The 19,226-nt window shown below is 38.0% G+C and overlaps 1 protein-coding gene across 1 annotated transcript in view; it reads left to right on the top strand.

Annotated features, from left to right (window-relative positions):
• The window catches only part of LOC128226303 (uncharacterized), a 54,291-nt gene extending 36,408 nt beyond the window's left edge, over nucleotides 1-17,883 (top strand). Inside the window, exons 13-17 of the mRNA XM_052936188.1 lie at nucleotides 8,960-12,591; nucleotides 13,413-13,561; nucleotides 13,773-16,169; nucleotides 16,422-16,577; nucleotides 16,857-17,883. Coding sequence (XP_052792148.1) covers nucleotides 8,960-12,591; nucleotides 13,413-13,561; nucleotides 13,773-16,169; nucleotides 16,422-16,577; nucleotides 16,857-17,026 — 6,504 coding nt within the window. The 3' untranslated portion in view covers nucleotides 17,027-17,883. The remainder of the gene's footprint in view (nucleotides 1-8,959; nucleotides 12,592-13,412; nucleotides 13,562-13,772; nucleotides 16,170-16,421; nucleotides 16,578-16,856) is intronic.
• Nucleotides 17,884-19,226: the final 1,343 nt, after the last annotated feature.

Raw genomic sequence — 19,226 nt, 5'->3', positions numbered from 1 at the left:
AATGTGTGCTTGTCTTAGATAGAAAGGAAAATATTTGAACGACATAAAGACAACAATTCAGCTATGTCAAACATGTGAATGCTTCATTTCTGACAGGTTGTTAACAATTTAACACGTATCACTCTCATGTATACAGCCTTTTAAAACTTAATGTAAGAGTTTGTTATTCACATGACTTAATATGGAAATTGGAGGTTTTTTGATGTCTATCATTATAATGTGAAAGGAGATTGCATAAATGGGCTGCAGTAGACTGTTGAGGATTTGTTTAATGACGCCTGCAAAGTAAACTTCCTCCTGACAAAACAAGACAAAGTTTGTGTCACTGTTTCAAGACTGTTTCGTCACATTGCCATATGAGGTAGGAGTTTGAGTTTTCCTGTATGGTTTCAAAGGTTTGTATTTTTTGTGGAAAGGATTCAACAATCCAGTTGTTAAAATGTGATTGATCTCTCTATTATGTTAACAATAAGCTGTTTTGCATTGACACTTATGTTCGCTCTATAAAAGTTTGAAGGTAACACATTCTGAAAACTTCCAGTACCAGTTGTGGGTACCCACTTGGGACAAGACTCTTTTTGAATGTTTTTATTTTCTTTTGCATTAAATTTATATTGATAGGTTTTATTCTGCATTAATAAGAAAGTGATAGACATAAGGAATAGGACAGTCTGAAATTTGTTGCTAAAGCAGTTATCTCCAGTGTGCTTTTATGGAATGGTTTGTTTTGAAAAGGTCTGATACCTCCCCCCATTTGTTTCTGTTAGCCCAAGTGGTCTCCCCCCCCCCCCCCCCCTTTTGTTCCTGTTAGCCCAAGTGCCCCCCCTTTGGTTTCTGTTAGCCCAAGTGGCCCCCTATTGGTTTCTGCTAGCCCAAGTAGCCCAAGCTGTCTCTCCCCATTTGTTGCTGTTAGCCAAAGTGGTCTCCCCATGTGTTTATGTTAGCCCAAGTGGTCCCCCCATTTGTTTCTGCTAGCCCAAGTGGTCTCCCCCCCCCCCCCATTTGTTGCTGTTAGCCAAAGTGGTCCCCCTATTTGTTGCTGTTAGCCCAAGTGGTCTCCCTCCCCCCCCCCCCCCATTTGTTTCTGTTAGCCCAAGTGGTCCCCCCCCCATTTGTTTCTGTTAGCCCAAGTGGTCCCCCCCATTTGTTTCTGTTAGCCCATGTGGTCTCCCCCCCATTTGTTTCTGTTAGCCCAAGTGGTCTCCCCCCCCCCCATTTGTTTCTGCTAGCCCAAGTAGTCTCCCCCCCCCCATTTGTTGCTGTTAGCCCATGTGGTCTCCCCCCATTTGTTGCTGCTAGCCAAAGTGGTCTCCCCCCCCCATTTGTTTCTGTTAGCCCTAGTGGGCTCCCCCCCCCCCCATTTGTTTCTGTTAGCCCAAGTGGTCTCCCCCCCCCCCCCATTTGTTGCTGTTAGCCCAAGTGGTCCCCCCCCCATTTGTTGCTGTTAGCCCAAGTGGTCTCCCCCCCCCCCCCCATTTGTTGCGGTTAGCCCAAGTGGTCTCCCCCCCCCCCCATTTGTTGCTGTTAGCCCAAGTGGTCTCCCCCCCCCCCATTTGTTGTTGTTAGCCCAAGTGGTCTCCCCCCCATTTGTTTCTGCTAGCCCAAGTGGTCTCCCCCCCCCCCCAATTTGTTTCTGCTAGCCCATGTGGTCTCCCCCCCATTTGTTGCTGCTAGCCAAAATGGTCTCCCCCCCCCCCCCCCCATTTGTTTCTGCTGGCCTAGGTGGTCCCTCCCATTGGTTGCTTTTAGCCCAAGTTGTCCCCCATTTATTTCAGCTAGCCCAAGTGGTCCCCCCATTTCTTGTTGTTAGCCCAAGTGGTCCCCCCATTTGTTTCTGCTAGCCCAAGTGGTCCCCCCATTTGTTTCTGCTAGCCCAAGTGGTCTCCCCCCCCCCCCCCCCATTTGTTTCTGCTAGCCCAAGTGGTCCCCCATTTGTTTTTATTAGCCGAAGTGTCCCCCATTTGTTTTTGTTAGCCAAAGTGGTCCCCCAATGTGTTTCTGTTAGCCCATGTGGTCCCCCCCCCATTTGTTTTGCTAGCCCAAGTGGTCCCCCCATTTGTTGTTGTTAGCCCTAGTGGTCCCCCCCCCCCAATTTGTTTCTGTTAGCCCAAGTGGTCCCCCCCCAATTTGTTGCTGCTAGCCCAAGTGGTCCCTCCCATTTGTTGCTGTTAGCCCTGTTGGTCCCCCCCCATTTGTTGCTGTTAGCCCTAATGGTCCCCACATTTGTTGCTGTTAACCCTTATGCCCCCCTCCCATTTGTTGCTGTTAGCCCTATTGATCCCCCCATTTGTTTCTGTTAGCCCAGGTGGTCCCCCATCTGTTGCTATTAGCCAAGTGGTCCCCCCATTTGTTGCTGCTAGCCCTAGAGGCCCCCGTTTGTTGCTGTTTGCCCTAGTGGTCCCCCATTTGTTTCTGTGAGCCCAAGTGGTCCCCCCATTTGTTGCTGTTAGCCATAGTGGTCCCCAAATTGTTTCTGCTAGCCCTAGGGGATCCCATATTTGTTGCCTTTAGCCCTAGTGTTCCCTGACTTTGTTGCTACACGTAGTGATCCACCTATTTGTTGCTGTTAGCCCTAGTTTTCCCCAATTTTGTTTCTTCTAGCCCTAGGGGTACCTGAATTTGTCGCTTCACCTTGTGATCCTTATAGTGCAACCCCCCCTTTCTGGTTTTAGCCCTAGTTGTCCCCCCATTTTAGCCTGGGTGCCCCCCCCTCCCATTTGTTACTGTTAGCCCTAGTGCCCCCCCCCCTCCCATTTGTTATTTAAGGCTTTGTGCCCCCACATTTGTTATTTAGCCCAAGTGGTCTCCCCATAGCCCTAGTGTCCCCCTCCCCTCCATTTGTTGTTTTAGGCCTAGTGGTCCCCCATTTTTTAGCCCTGGTGCTCCCCTCCTAACTGTTGATGTTACAATATTTGTCTCCCTATATGTTGCTTTTAGCACTACAGGTCCCATTATATGTTGCTTTAAGCCCTACATGCCCCCCCCATTTGTTGCAAAAGCCCTAGTATTCCATTTGTTTCTGCCAGATGTAGTGGCTCCCCACTTATTGCTACTACACCTAGTGATCCTCCTCTTTGTTGCTGCTAGCCCTACTGGTCCTGAGTGAAGTCCATAATTATATCCATACAAGGAAAATATGTGGACAATTGAAGTTGATTGACGAACATGCCATATATGCAGTTTGTAAAAAGAGGAGGAGCTTGAAATTGGTGCCTGGCGGTTTTATTATCTGGTCTTCTCTGAAATAGACTAGTCGCTACAGACAGTTCAATATTGGAGATGTAATGACCACATTCATACATGTGTGTCTTGCTGTGTCCCCAGGCTCGCAGCTGTTTGTTTCCAGATAACATTCCAATGGTCAATACCTGTTGCTCAGAGGCTCAAAATTGACAAAATATTGAAATATTAATGATCACATCCTGGTGCTATATCTGAAATAATTCATTAACACTTGATAGTAAATGTCCAGGGTGGAAGAGTGCCAAAGTTGGCCAACGAAAGTTTTCAGTATGAGTTATGGCACTTGCTGAGATGTTGGGAGTATATACATTAATAGTAATGGGAAGATCCCTGCTCAGCTGTCCATGGATGGTTCAACCAACACATTAAGGGCCTCGAGGGGTTTGTTGCTGGACACTGATCTTAGTACAGATCACTGCTGATGTATTCATATTGAACACTAACCAATCATTATACATGAATGACAAGTGAACTGAGACATTCCTAAGCTCTGCTGAAATGTATTGAAATGGATTACATATTTCTAATGACCCAGTTGACAATTTAATTGAAAAGTAAGTTGATTTTGTTATTGAATGTAAATGTTTTCAAGATTTCAGTTAATGGTGTAAAGTGTTTGGAAAAGTAATTAGCATAACTGTCTTGTGTCAATGTTAAACTCTTTCAAGTTGTGGTATGTTATTTGTACTTGGATCATAACTTGAATATTTCTTACAAAATAATCCCTGTTTGGGGTAAGTTTTAAGGCCTTATTCAATTAAAGCAAGACATGTACTTTCCTGTCCTTGTATGTAATATATTGTAACTTCAAAGAAGCACAAGGTTTAATCCCTTGTGTTTTCATAAGTAGCTTTTTCTCTTGTTATTGACTTTTGTTTTGCTCTGTGTTCAGATTTTAGATATGGGATTATAAAAGCAGTCAGTGGAATTTGCATATTTTTTCACAAGTATATATATAATATTGATAATTTTCTTTTCACCAGAAGCTTGTTTATAACCTTGAGATACTGTTTCTGACTCCAGTTTCATGTATCTTGTCTGACAAAGTTATCTTTGTTATAACAGTGAATGTATTCAAACTGTTGTCAAACACTGCATTTGTTCTAAAACCACAGTCACCATTTCATACAACTTCTTCATTTGTTTTAGCTTTGATTAATACAGTCAACTTGGTTGACAAAGGATCCCGGGAAATTCATTGTCATCACTTGAAATCTGGCCTGTGAAGATTAGCTGAAGTGGTGGTAACCACTTCCTGTAGGTGTAGTTTGCACATGCGATCATTTTACACATATCTGATAGATATATAAAATTGAATATTCTTCCTGCTATATGTATCTATATCATCTCAGTGTACATGTGATATGGTTTGCAAATGAATTTGGAAATGAGATTTTTATATTGAAACACTCATCTCGCCCGTGATAGGAGAAGCAATTACTTTAAAGGTACTGCAATCTTTTTTTAATACCAATTTTCGATTGTGATGTAGAGTTGTTTTGTTGTTTTTATAAATGATTTTGTTCATCTTGTAGCATTAAAGTTATTTGAAGAAGGTTTCCTCATCATGTTCTTCAAAATCTTACACAACATCGTGGCCATTAACCTTCCACCCTATATCCAGAAGCCTGTCAGACTTAGCCGGCACGTTCATCCCCATAGCTTTCAGCAAATCCAAGTCCAATCCGATTATCACAAGTGGTCCTTTTACCCCCATAGCATAGTTCTTTGGAATAGCCTGCCCGTCAATGTAGCAACTCTGCCAGCAACAGAACTTGATAGGTTCAAACAGGCAGTGTCAAGCTTACAATATTAGTTTTACGTACTATCATATTTTACTTTTTAAAAATGTTCTCACGACTAACATGTTTTAACCATGACTGGTTTTTGTTTTTCTATTCCATGTCTCACAATGTTATCTTTTATTTCTTTATTTCACTTTACTAACAGTCCGACGCGCACCTGCCAGTAATACTCGAAAGAGGGGTTCGGCAGTATTCAAAGATAGATAGATAGATAGCATGCAGATCATATTACATTTACAGCTTTAGACATATACCAGAACATTTCCGAGAGTAATTTTGTACAATATACAGCCTTGTATTAATTTGGATATGACAGAGGAAGATGTATAACATAACAAAAGGCTTAACTGTTTGTGACCTTTTGTGCTTTAAATCATAGTTTAATTGTGCAAGATGATAGGTTAAAGTGCAATGCCGAATATGCCCCACTGCCGATGTATCGATGTATTGATAGTGTTGTGATTTATTGATCAGATAAACACCCCTGAGTCCTGGGGACATCCAGGCCGACGTGCGCTGAAAGAGCAAAACTGTCAAACAAGTCTCGCCATTAAATACCTATAATTACCTAATTTGTTTACACTTGTCATCAAATAAGCATGCTTTCTAACTTAAAATGGCTAAGAAATGGTGATAGATAGACATTTGTTTGTTTTTGATGACAATAATTAATATTCTATTCTTTACAAAAATGGGATTCACACTAAACCCACTAAATGATTATGTTTAAAGTATAAGTTAATTTTTTATTTGTAGGTCTTTACGGAAATTATACATTCAAGCTTAGTGCCGAACATTAAATTTGTGTAAAGACCTGCAAATAAATGATAATGTATATAATGGTTGAGATCCTTTTGATTTTCTGACAAGTCATGCCCCTTTCAGTTGACCCTATTGCTGAAATATGTACGCATGTAAGGAACTGGAGCTTAGTTTTTATACGACAGTTTAAAAAAGGGGGCCATATTATATAGTCTTACCTGTGTCGTACGTGGGGATGGGTGGTCTGGCAGCGACTAATGTGTTGTCACCTCAATAACTTGAGAAGCGTCCAATCATCTCCAAATTTGGTCAGAATGTGTATTGGCATAATATCTTGTTCGATAACCAGCCATATCACTTGTTCCACCCTTTAATTAGAGAAATTACCTAAAATCTGTCTTGTCCGTTCATTAACTTTAGAAGCCTTTGTCCAATCATCACAATTTGGTGAAGTATATTGTGTATTGACATAATATCTCAGACATGGTTGATAACCAGCGATATTGCTGTAGTCACTCAAGAGTTATCACCCTTTAATTATAGAAATTACCTCTAAATCTGTCTTGTTTGATAAATACATTAAAAAAGCTTTGTCCATAACAAAATTTGTCATCATGAAATTTTGTCAGCAAGTGCATAACATCTCAGACAGGATTGATAACCAGCGGTATTGCTGTAGTCACTCGAGAGTATTAACCCTTTAATTATAGAAATAACCTCAAATCCATCTTTTTCAATCAATATATTTAGAAACCTTTGTCCTATCATCACCTAATGTGGTCAGAATGTTATGGGCATTATATCTCAGACAAACTCAATAACCAGCCGTATCGTTGTAGTCACTCAAGAGTTATCACCCTTTTATTATAGAAATTACTTGCCCGATCAATTACTTTAGAAGCCTTTTTCCAACCATCTCCATATTTGATAAGAATGTGTATGGCATAATATCTTGGTAAGATTTGATAACCAGCCATGTCGCTTCAGTCACTTCAAAGTTATGACCCAGGAATTGGCAAAAACTGTATTTACAGTGTCCGCTTACTAAATTTGGCTTAATGTTCAACCACTTATGGTGTTCTAATAAGAACAGGCACATTTTGTTACAATTTGGGCATTTGTTTGTTTTTTTGTTTATAACAAAATTCAAGCTAAAGACTTAACAATAAGATCTTCATTGATTTATTATTAGTTATCAGACCAAAATAGATGTTGACTTGTGATCCATTACTACCACACAAGCACAAACAAACAAGCACTGTCATCTACATGCAAGGCTCTTTTTGGATAACTCGTTTTTAGTATTAAGTCTGTTTCAAAACAAATGATATTTTGCATTTTATAATATTGCATAATCTATTAAACAGAACAACGTTATGGCAAATACCCCCATTCTTCTTACAGCACAGTTATAAAAGTTTGACGCTTAAGTCATAAAATAATGAGAAAAAAACTAATTTATTATAAATTTATTGTGAACAGCCAATATATAACAATCAACCAACAAGTATTGCATGTATAATGGTGATCAATATGGAATTTCGATGTCAAATATTTAAAAATATTATAACTTACATAAATGTGTCCCTTCTTTATATATAAAAATTTGATCAGTCCGTATATCACTGTATTTTGATAAAAATCCAGTTATATGACGTCAGCAGTCCAAATAATATTTTTGGCCAGTCCAGACCTCGCCAAAATGTAATATGGACTGCTGACGTCATACAACTGGTAAGTGTAGATTGCTTTTTTCACAACGGCAAAAAACATCGCAAGTAAACATTATGAGCTATATTCCAGATAAAAACACATCTAAAGTGCTTTAAAATTATTGAATGGCAATATAAAGTGTTCGGTATAATATAAGAAATATTTACACACCACTTCGGGCCATATGGCATTATCAGGACCAGCCAGTCAGCCCCCGAAGGTGAATGGACCTCGGCTAACGCCTCGGTCCATATACACCTTCGTTGGCTGACCCGCCGGTCCTTATAATGTCATATGACCCTCAGTGGTGTGTAATATTTCTTAAAAATGCCATCCCGTTAATTTAAGAATGATTTCAACCATTATATGAGAAAGTGAAATGAATTCCTGACTTAGGATTAGGTCTTTTTAATTACGATATTGACACCATGGGTTCAAAGGATCCTTGTTAAACTAGCCATTTGACAACATTGTAGATAGATTTGGTTTTGTCCATGTGAGGAAACAGATTTGTTTGACCCACCAGTATCTTATATATTTGTTAACCCACCACATTAATTAGAACATGTTGATACTAGTTTTTGATCTCCTCAGTTTCTTTAAGTGTTTTGCAATGAATATAAAGTTACGGTACTTTGAAAGATGACAGCCTTGTTTTTACTGATTGAATCATGATAGACATGTTTCACTTAAGTGTTTTGAAGTGATATATTTTTTTCTGATAAGGGCTCATTGTGGAAGTTTACTGCAAGAGAGGTATGCATTTGAAATGTTCATCTTGACCTCTGATTTAACGAGTTGGCATGAACAAACAAATTGGTTGTTTAATGGAAGTTCAGGTTGGTCTTTCTTTGATTCAGAAGAACAAGATCTTTTAGTTCACTTTTCACTGGACATTTTTTGTTTATACTTTTACTGAAATTAAGAGCCCAAAGGGAACATTTCTAATAATTTTAATCACCGTATAATTATGATTGATTAGGAAGACCTATTTAAAAATGATATCTTCAGGGTAAAACATACCTGTACACAGTCATCCCTGTACCAATCTACTGTGACATAATTTGAATTAATTACAGTATGTTGATTTCATTACTGTGATTACATTCTAACTCATGACTGCCCACAAATATTTTCTGTTTTCTGATCAATCAAACATGTCAAGCTTCGTTAATAACTTAACAAGCTAATGATGAACAAAAAATGTATTTTAAAAATTCATGTGTGAACATTGGAAGTGAGAAATTGTCATTAAAATTTTGTACTATAATAAATCGGCGTTAATTAAAGAAAAGCTATAAAAAAAGGTACATGTATATAATGTTTTCTTATGAAGTGTGGTATAGTACTTAGAAACTGAATAAGATCCTTTTGAGCAAGTTTTCAACTTGTATTGAGGAATGGAAATCAAATAACCAAACAAATTCTATTTGCAGGTGAAGCGTATTCTGCCGAGCGGAGCAGCAGCACACAGTGGCCAACTGGAGGTTGGGGACCGTCTAATCACCTGTAACAGCACGAGTCTTCGTGCACTCACGCAGAACCACTGTCTTGATATAATAAAATCCGCTAGTGCTTGTGGGGATATTAGATTTGAAGTGATCAGACCTGTGTACAATGGAAATTCTATGGAAATATCTGTTACTTTGAACAATGGAGTAAACAATTCAAAACTAAGGAATTATCCCTCCAACTTTGATCCTTCCCAGTACAGTCTTAAGTCCCAGAGCTACGACAGACAGGCAATAGATGTAGTTGTGACCAGTGAAAGTGACGATTATCTCACAGTTAGTGAGGATGAATACTCACGCATTGGACGCTTAGCTAATATACCTGAAAGTGAAGCTAATGAAGTGTTTGTGTCAAACAGTGTCAGACTAGCATTTCAGAAAGACATTAATACGATAGAGGAGGAATCTTCAGAGACAAAGCCTGAACTTTTACAGCAAGATTTGGTGTTAGAAAACTCAGAAAGAGTTGAAATTGTAGATCTCAACTCATTTCACACATCTCCCTATCATATTCCCCACAAGTCAAATCATCAGTCATTTGGAATTGACCAAGTTGTTCCCGATATTGTTCAGAATTTAAATTCATCAATACCTAAAACTGATATTGATGAAGTCAGCCCTAGGTCATCTATTCCAAGATCTGACCTTGATCAATTAAGTCCAAGGTCACCTATTCCAAGATCTAACCTTGATCAATTAAGTCCAAGGTCACCTGTTCCAAAATCTAACCTAGATCAAGTAAGTCCAAGGTCACCTGTTCCAAGATCTAACCTAGATCAAGTTAGTCCAAGGTCACCTATTCCAAGATCTAACGTCGATCAAATTAGCCCAACATCTTCATTACCTAGATCAGGGCTTGATTCAGGGGAATATCAGTTCAGTCCACAATCACATTCTAATACTGATTACGATAGTTCATTTTCACAAAGGCCCAATCAAAAGTCTTTCATAGATCATCACAGTTTACAAGAAGAACCAAGTGATATTGAAAATTTAGGCATAACTGACTCTTACACAAAACGACAGCAAATTCCTAGTAGCAGTGAGCTCGATATACCTTACAACTATCCTCCAAACTTCATCAGTCAAGAAATTCCTGTCAGTGATACAGAAGCAACAAGATATAACCCATTGTATGAAGATAGTAATGCGAGTGAGTTTACAGACTCAGAACCTCAAGATATTTATATTCACTCACCTGTACTGAGTCACAGAGAAGATATTATTCAATTTGATCCAGATAGAATCAGTTTAAGTTCAAACAGGACATTGACCAAAACTGATCTTGACTCTGTCATTACTGGTTTAGACCAAGGGGCTGAAGTTGATGAGAACATTTCAAGCAGTGAAGAAATCTCTGTCCCCCCACCTGTGGAGTTTTCAGATAATAATACAGACAATACAGGTGAATGGCAAATAAAATATCATCAAAACAAATTTGAGCAAGAAGATGATGATATTGAAGATATCCAAAACTATGATGAGGAATTAGACAGTGCCAAATTGGCCTTTAATTCAGAACTGACTGCACCCTTTGATATAGTATTGCAAGAACAAGGTATCTCTTTACATTCAGAACCTCCATATAATGATTGTTTAAACAATTCAGATGAGGAATTAGTGAATGAAGTCTCTAAGCAGTTTGAAAACTCAGAGTCACTGAAAGTAAAAAACAAAAGTAAAATAGATAGAGATTTAGTTGACAGATCTGGTTATATTGTTAAAAGATTTGCTCCCTCAACAGACATGGATCAAAACAGTCAATATATGGTTCAAAATGCCCTTGACATGGAAAATGAGACCATTTCAGCTACTCAAGGACATGATTCAAAAATCAAACTTGGCGGGAACGAAATTATTGACTTTGATGATCCAACTTATACAAACAATAATATAGTAGCAGAACACATTGCAAAGGATATTATTGCACAAGAGAATGGGGGAGTAGGTTACTTTGTAGAGTCTGATGATGAACCAGATAAGTTTCCAGCAGCTGATATGCCAGAGGATGCCCCCGAATTACCAGATGCCCCCCCTCCAGATTTGTTTGGTGACATAATGGATAAAAATGGATTCAGCGTTACTATAAGTGTTAATGGTGACATACAACGGGAAAGTCCAGTTCTGGAAGATGTGGTTGAAGAAGGTAAATCAGGTTTTAAGTCACAAAAACATGGTTTAGCAGAAACCACAGAAGATCCTGTTGTGCCCTTGAAAGTGCCAAGAAAGGTTAATATCCCTGTTGAGTTTGTAAGCGAAGAGCAAACACTTATTGAAGATGAGGGAATAGTGGTAGAAAGTGTGACAAGGAACTTTCAACTTCCAGAACATTTTCAGGAAGTAGTGTCATCACCAGACAAGTCTGAACGTGATAATTTGGAAGAACTTGTTACAGTTACCTCAAAGATGTCTCCAAACACATCGCCAAGGAGTTTAATTAAAAACCTAAATGTGGAAAATAGTGGTGCCATTGAATCAGATTTGGAAGAAGTTGCTGAAGAAAAAATTAATCCTGTTGAGATTAAAAAAGATCATGCAAGGAATCTGGTTAATGTGATCAGTGTTGTAAATGCCCTTAAATCAAAACACAAGGACAAAGATCCTGATAACGTTGACATGATTGCGAAAGAAGATGCTAAAGAAAAACCAAAATCATTTTTGAATACAGTTATTAGAGTGAAAGGTAACTCACCTAGTAATCATAATGACAATGTTGAAAGTTCCCCTCCAAGAAAAGATGAGATCATTACCAGCAAAGATCAGATTAATGTCAAAACTACATTAAAAGTTGAATCAGAACCTCCAAAGGAAGAAACCATTGAAACGAACAGAGAAGTTATAAAAAGACCAGATATTCCTTATACCCCTACAAAAGAAAAATCACCTATCACAACAAAAACTGTTCCGATAATGAAAACAAGCATTACTGTTGAAAAAACAAATACTGATAATAAAAGTTCAGAAACTAAGGAAAACTTAATGATACCACCACTCAATCTTGAGTCTTTAAATGCTTCAAATAATGATGCTGGATCACCAACAAGCGACAGGTCTGGGGATCAGAGCCCAACATCTGTGTACAAGACTACTATTGGCGTGCCAAAACCTTTGTCTCCAAAAATAAATTCTGTAACTGCACCTTTAACTCATAACAAACCTGTCGTAGGAAGTGCAGAAAAACATGTGGATTCAAAGGTACCTGAAACAGTGCAAAAAGAAAGGGCTAGTCTTGCACCAACCCCACAGATCAGACCTCTGTCTCAAATAAAGCCATTGAGCTTCAATCCAAAGTCATTGTCTCAGACGGGAAGCCGGCCATTGCAATATAAGACAACGATCAGCACCCTTGGCATGAAGCCAGCCTCCCTTTCCCGCCCCCTGGCAGGCTCACAAAAACCAGACCACCCCATCAAACGCATGGAAACCCTTCCCTTCGAGGTCTCAATCCTCAAAGGGATTCTGGGTATCGGGATTAAAACGACCATGACCCCTGAAGGTCATGTGCAAATCACAGAGATCCTGCCAAATGGACCTGTGGGTCGAGAAGGAAATATTAAGTTAGCAAAGCTTTGTTACAATTATAACTTATATTATTTACAGTAATTATCAGACTTCATTTAGTATACTGTTTGTACAGCTGTTACAAAGTTATAACAATGTCACCAGTATTGACTTATATGCAATTTTTTTAGTTCAAATATGCTATTCATACTTAAGGAAGTTAACAGCCAGGTTTTCTATAAACTGAAATGGAATGCTGTAAAAGTGTCTGCCTGCAGCTTAACAAACATTTGCTGTGTGTCACAATGAAGTTGCACAATTAAGGTAGAATGACAAATGGATAAATTTATGGCCTTTTTGCTAAAATGTTACCTGTTTTTAAAGGTGCTGCATTCTTATGTTAATTGCACACAACTTTACTAATTATACCTTTAAGGTAATCATGGTTATATCATAATTTTTACTTGACCTTAATGTAAATTTTAAAGTTTCTTTCTCCTAATTATCAATATAGACAAGTCATTGTTCATTGTGCCCTACACTGAAAATGCAAGCTTGTAAGAATATTTACACAGATGATTTTATAAAAAATCCATAAAAAGAAATCACATCTTGTAACCAGTAGCATTTTTGTATCCTTTAATATTGCATAAACATAGGCAAACAAATAAGTTACATGTAAGTTCAAATATTTTTACATTTTGTTATCCTGTGTTTTTATACAAAAAAAGTAAAAATATTGTCTTAATCAGCATCTTCTGTATTATCAGCATATGAGTACAAAAATACTTTTATTTCCTGATAACTATTTTAAATTATTATACAGTACTTGCCCATAAATTTGCTAAGTTGCTAATAAATTGTTCGCATTAAACAGAGTTGGCGACTACATCATATCCATTAACAACACACCAATGTTGGGGTTGACCGATGCAAAGGTCCAGCAGATTATGCGTCTGTTGCCACGGGGATTGTCCAAGATCGTTGCTTGTGCTGTCAAGCCTTCTGAACTACCACAAGGCAATGGTATTAAAATCATTTATTATTTTTAAAAGAAATTGCTCTGCTGAGATGATGTTATTTCTTATGTGCACATATGTAGAAGCTCAAATTTGTTCATTTAATATGTATTTATTGTTGAATGATGTAATGTAGAAGATTAACACAGAATTTTGCTGTTGTTTTGGTAATTATGGTAATAAAAATGCTGTTAAATTGATGTATGCTCTATACCTAGGTGAGACTGTAGAGAAACCAGCCCTTGCAGCCAGACAGTCTTTACCTCACTCCAGCACCGCCAGACCAAAACTGTCTCCCCGTCAGTCTTCGCCTCTCTCATCACCACGGGAACAGGCGCCTGGTACACAAGACAAGCCACAGGCACCTATCCCAATCCCTAGAGTACAATCATCCACCGGTGTGTCCAATTCTCAGCCTCCAGTCCCAGTTCCCAGAACATTGAACATATCAACATCACCAAGGTCACCTAATCTGTCTCCAAGGCCACACAAACTTTCACCAAGATCCCCAATCTCTCCAAGTTCAACTCTCAATCCTGAAAGAAAAACAGAGACTCCAAGTATGGTAGCTTCAAGCAATTCACCTGTGGTTCAAACCAAGCCAGTTGTGGCACCAAAGCCGAATCGACCTTCACCTAAAACGCCAGAATCCTCACCAGTGGTGTCACCAAGGCAACAAGAAAAATTAACTAAAACACCACCACAGGTGGCTCCAAAACCAAAACGAAACACAACAGTCATCCAAAATGCACCAATTGAGACTGAAATATTTGCATCAATAACTTCATCAAACAGGAAATCTCCCACAAGTAAGAACATCTTACCAGGTTCTGTTCACTATGACTCTGTGCAAACTGTTGACAAAAGTGGATGGATCCCTGGGATAGTGTCATCAGCTGATATTCAGAAAGGTAAGAATGATGTTGTGCCTAACACTGACTCACAAACTGAGCGCACTGAAAGCACTGACACTGTAAGTGTTGTAGACACGATTAGTGATATTAAGGACACTGTTAATGACACTTTCAATAAAGATGTAAACATTTCTGAAACAGATAATGATAAACTTGTGAATGAATCTGAACAAATTGGAAACAATGAACAAGACATTGAAAATGTAAAGGAGGAAGAAGCTGCTGGGACAAAACAGTTGGACAAAATAGAAAAAGACCTGTATAGTAAGCCCATTGATATGTCATTGTACGCAAACCATTCACGCAAATTTAGCACTAGTAGCGCTGGATCATCTTACAATGAATTTAAAGAATGTGATGTGGAAGATGATTTAATTCAAGAACATATTGAAGAAGAACAACAATCTGCCAAGGAGACTGCAGATGATAACTATGAACCAGATTTTGAAGAAGATGAAAGCAAAGTAACCTCTGGCGATGAAGTAAAAACTCAGGAGCCTGAAGGCTTGAGATTATTAGCAGAGAGTATTGTCTCACAAGTCATATCCTCAGTAAAAGAGTCGGGAATTCTCACACAGCCTGCTGGTGAAAAGTTGAACACAGAAGATGAGGCTCCCCCTGTTCCATTGGAGGCACCTCCAATTCTTGGTCCTTTATCTCCTTGCAGTGACAAACCAGAGACTTCAGCTGAAGCAGTTACACTGGAAGAGATTACTGATACACCTGAGGTTACTGACTTGATGATGTCTGTAAGTACAGAAGATACTCCTGAAAAAGAAATACATACAATTTCAGCTCATGAGAATGATGTTGAAGAAGACTTTGCAGATCATTTAGATGCTCCACCGCTGCCCCAGAGTCCACCTCCAGTTCCACAGACAGAAGTGCCGGTGTTCAAAACCAGCCTGCCTGCTGAGGTTGTAGACCTTGCCCTCTATCCTGACTCGGACAATGAAGTTGCTGAAAAGGCTGGGATGGCTGTGGTAGTAGATGTTGTTAATGCATCAGTCACAAGTGATTTGCATGTTTCTGCACAGACTGTTGATGTTGTAGTTGACAAACCTAATAATGTTGTTAATGATCTTGCTACAAATGATATATCTGATTCCTTTGTGCCTCAGGACAAAGACACAGTAGAATTAAGAGAAGCAGATGAAGATGAAAAGGTGGAAGACAGTGGTGATCAGACTATTAATGATGTCATTTCCATGTACTCGAATCTTGATAAGGCTGTTAATAAATCAGACAAGGTGGAAAATAATAATAACAAAGAACTTAAATTAGAGGTTGATGAGGTAGCTGCGGTTTGTGGTAGAAATGAGTTTGTAAATACTGATGAAAATAAAAATTGTGCTACAGAATTATTGACTAATGCAGATGATGTGATAAATTCCGACACATTAGAAGTAAGTGAACAAGATTACCCTACATCTGACAATTTGCTCAGCGATGAAATGATAAATCTTAATGAGTCAGAGCCAGTCAAATTGAATGGTCATTTAGAATCCAGAATAACTCCAGGAGCCTGCGATATACCTATGGTTGATCAAGAAACAAGAGAGCCAGAAGGGAACACCAGTCCTACCATTGAAGATAAAAGTGTCCCCACCAGGTCTACATCGAGAGTGGATGAAATCCTCCGCCAGCATTCAGAGACTGAGCAGCGAAAATACAGTCCAGAACTGAACAACATGATCAGAAGTGAGTTGGATTTTATAAAAATGTTTATTTAAAAAAACAAATTCTTGAAATATATTAGAGGCACCACAATTTTGTAGCCTAATAATAATAAGCAGTTAAACTTCAAATGTACAGATGCTTTAAGTAATCCAATCACATCATCCAGATGAAGGATGGGAACAACTAAACCTAAGATAGATTTCTTGTTCAATAATGATTAAATACATGCAAAGGTCAGAATGTTGACAAACACTGTCCTATTACTGTCTGCAGTGATGTCGACTAGTGATGATGAGGTGCCAGAGGGGGAGGGCCTGGTTATGCAGGTGACCTTGAACAAGGGGGTCACAGGTTTGGGATTCCTCATTCAGGGCGGCAAGTCCACACCAAAAGGGGACATGCCCATCACTATCAAACGCATCTTCAAAGGTAACTGGATGAATAAAGGGACACAACTAAGAATGTTTCTTCTGTAGTATATAAATGCTTCAAGTAAAGGGAAACAACACAAACTAGAGTATGTTTACTTTTATGCATGTTTGTGTGTAAAGTTGCTTTAATATAGATGTACTTTACAAATGGCTGTAAACCTTGAAATGACCTAAAATCAATAGTGTGTTGTCTGTACAGCCTACATTTTGACTTGTGCTGCATTAAATTATTAAGATTTTTCAATATTAATATTTTAATAGAAGATTTATGCTGTAGGTGGACCAGCGGATGGGACGCTCAAACCTGGTGATGAACTGCTGGCGGTGGATGGGCAAGACATGATTGACATGCGGCACACTGAAGCCTGGACTCATCTCAAGTTCCTTCCTAGCGGAGATTTCCACCTCACCATACGGCGATATGGAAATGACTCTTCCGACGTGTAAAAGATATAGAGCACTTTAATTGCCTGGGACACTTAATGAATACTACATTGAGTAATAATTAATTGATTTAATACAATATTATAACTTTGTGTTTAAAACTATATACAGACCTATATAAACATATAGTAAGATTGTTTCTTGTTCACTTTCTTTCGAGAACAAGGCAGCAAGGGATATTTGTCAGTAATGCAGTCGTTTATGCAGCATAATGGACTTGATAAGTTAGCTGTTTAATTTTTATAAGTACGTGTTTTGATTGACAATGTATGATGAAAGATTAAAATTTAATTTGATAATTGTTCACTCGCTTGTGTTCATTAATTTACAATTAAATTCAGTAATCTAGTTAGGTTACTGGTAATATCATACATTAGCTTCTGTTTAATTTTTAGCTTAACTGTTTCTTAGCTTGGTTAAGATGTTTCTTTTTGTTGAGTGTTGTTGGTTTGTGATGCAATGTTTCTTTGTCAGAATATGAATGTAATTATTTTCTACTATGCAATATTTCATTGGTAAATTTTCTAATAGACAATTTGTATTTCTTTTACAAGGCTTAAATTTGCCCACAGATGCAGACAAAAACATGACATTTTTTCAGGAAAATCATGTCATTAGTTCAATAGTTAAAAAAAAACTAGTGTTCGTGTACAGACATACATTTGTAATTGTGTAATTTCTAACATATTGTTTCCTGCTTTGAGCTTTATGTGTTGCATGCAGATAGTTGTAAATAAGCCTATGCATAGTGAATGTTAATACAACGTTTATGTATTCAGATTTGTACTTGTTATTTAAATGTTGAGACTGTTTATAATATACCAATAATCAAAGAATAAAATAAACTTATAATGAAACCAGCAGGTAGTTTTCAATCAGCCCTTATACTGTCCCCTTAAAGGGTAATATATTAAAGAAATATGTGTATTTCATCAGCTTAGAAAATCAAACCACTTTAGAAGTATCATTAAATGAGATATTTATCTTTATGATGCACATAAGAATAATTTATATAAGCCTGAACAACTTTTTATCGCGGCAAACATAAATATGTACAGTTTTAAAATCGGCTATGTTCATAAGTAGCATTCATACATGTAGGTGATAACAAGTTCTGTCAACAAAGCTCCAAATGGGATGCACCCTCTGATCCAGAGACCAATAAGCTTATCATTAAACCATCAACACAAAAAATGTACGCAGATGTGTGGCTCAAAGTCAAACTCCTCTAAATTTAAAGTCCTGCATTGTTGTTAAGTTTCAATGTGCTATGATAAATACCGGTATGTGTCAAGTTGGAAAGTAAACAAAAAATACATATTTAAACAAACAAGACATGTTTATAAAAGATGCTTTCTTAGAAACATGATGTTGTCAAATGTAAGAAAAAGGATTGTGTTCGAATGCATTTTAGGTGTTTTATAAAGAAATATTTTGACTTTTACCATAAAGGCATTTATCTGAATGATAAAGCACTGGTTTAAAAAGCAGGTGATTCCAGACAAACTGTTCAAAGGTATGTTTACTACAACCTTGACCTTTGACCCAACAGTCCTAAAATCAATAGGGGTCATTTACTCACAAGGACAAATACCTACACATAAAATAGAAATATTTTTTAGCAAGAGCTGACACAATAAGTGACGAATGCCCCAGAAGTGCCATCCAGTTCACTGGATAATTACCAATATGGCTCCATTCAACAAGAGCTATAATAAACTTAACATTTGCTGGCCTCCATGATGGCTGAGGTAGTGTGGAGGGCTGTGGGTATGGCAGCCAAAACATGGGCTTTATGTATCATACACATGTGAATTCATTTTAAAATATTATCCTGCATGACAAAGTTATAGCCTGGACACAACAAGCTATACTCTATATATCAATGTGCTTATATGAACCATTCCATATTAACTAAACTCTCTAAGTCAGTGTAAGTGTGACCTTGAACTATTAGGTAGGGTCTTGCAAGTGGCACATCAGTTTCATGTACCGAGGACATGAGCAAATTTATTTTCAAATAAGACGTTTGACTGAATTATGAGGTAAGATTGTGGGTCTTGCACACCACACATTGTCTTTATGTCCCAAACATGTGCCAATTAATTTCAAAATGTGTCAGTGCACAACAAAGTTAGAGCTCAGACCTGACCAACCATGCTTTTGATGCATAGGTATATGCAGCATTCCAAAATGATAAACC

Source organism: Mya arenaria, chromosome 3 (genome assembly GCF_026914265.1).
Source record: "Mya arenaria isolate MELC-2E11 chromosome 3, ASM2691426v1".
Classification (NCBI taxonomy): domain Eukaryota; kingdom Metazoa; phylum Mollusca; class Bivalvia; order Myida; family Myidae; genus Mya; species Mya arenaria.
Note: the sequence above shows the minus strand (reverse complement) of the source record. Positions and strands in the feature narration are given on the sequence as shown.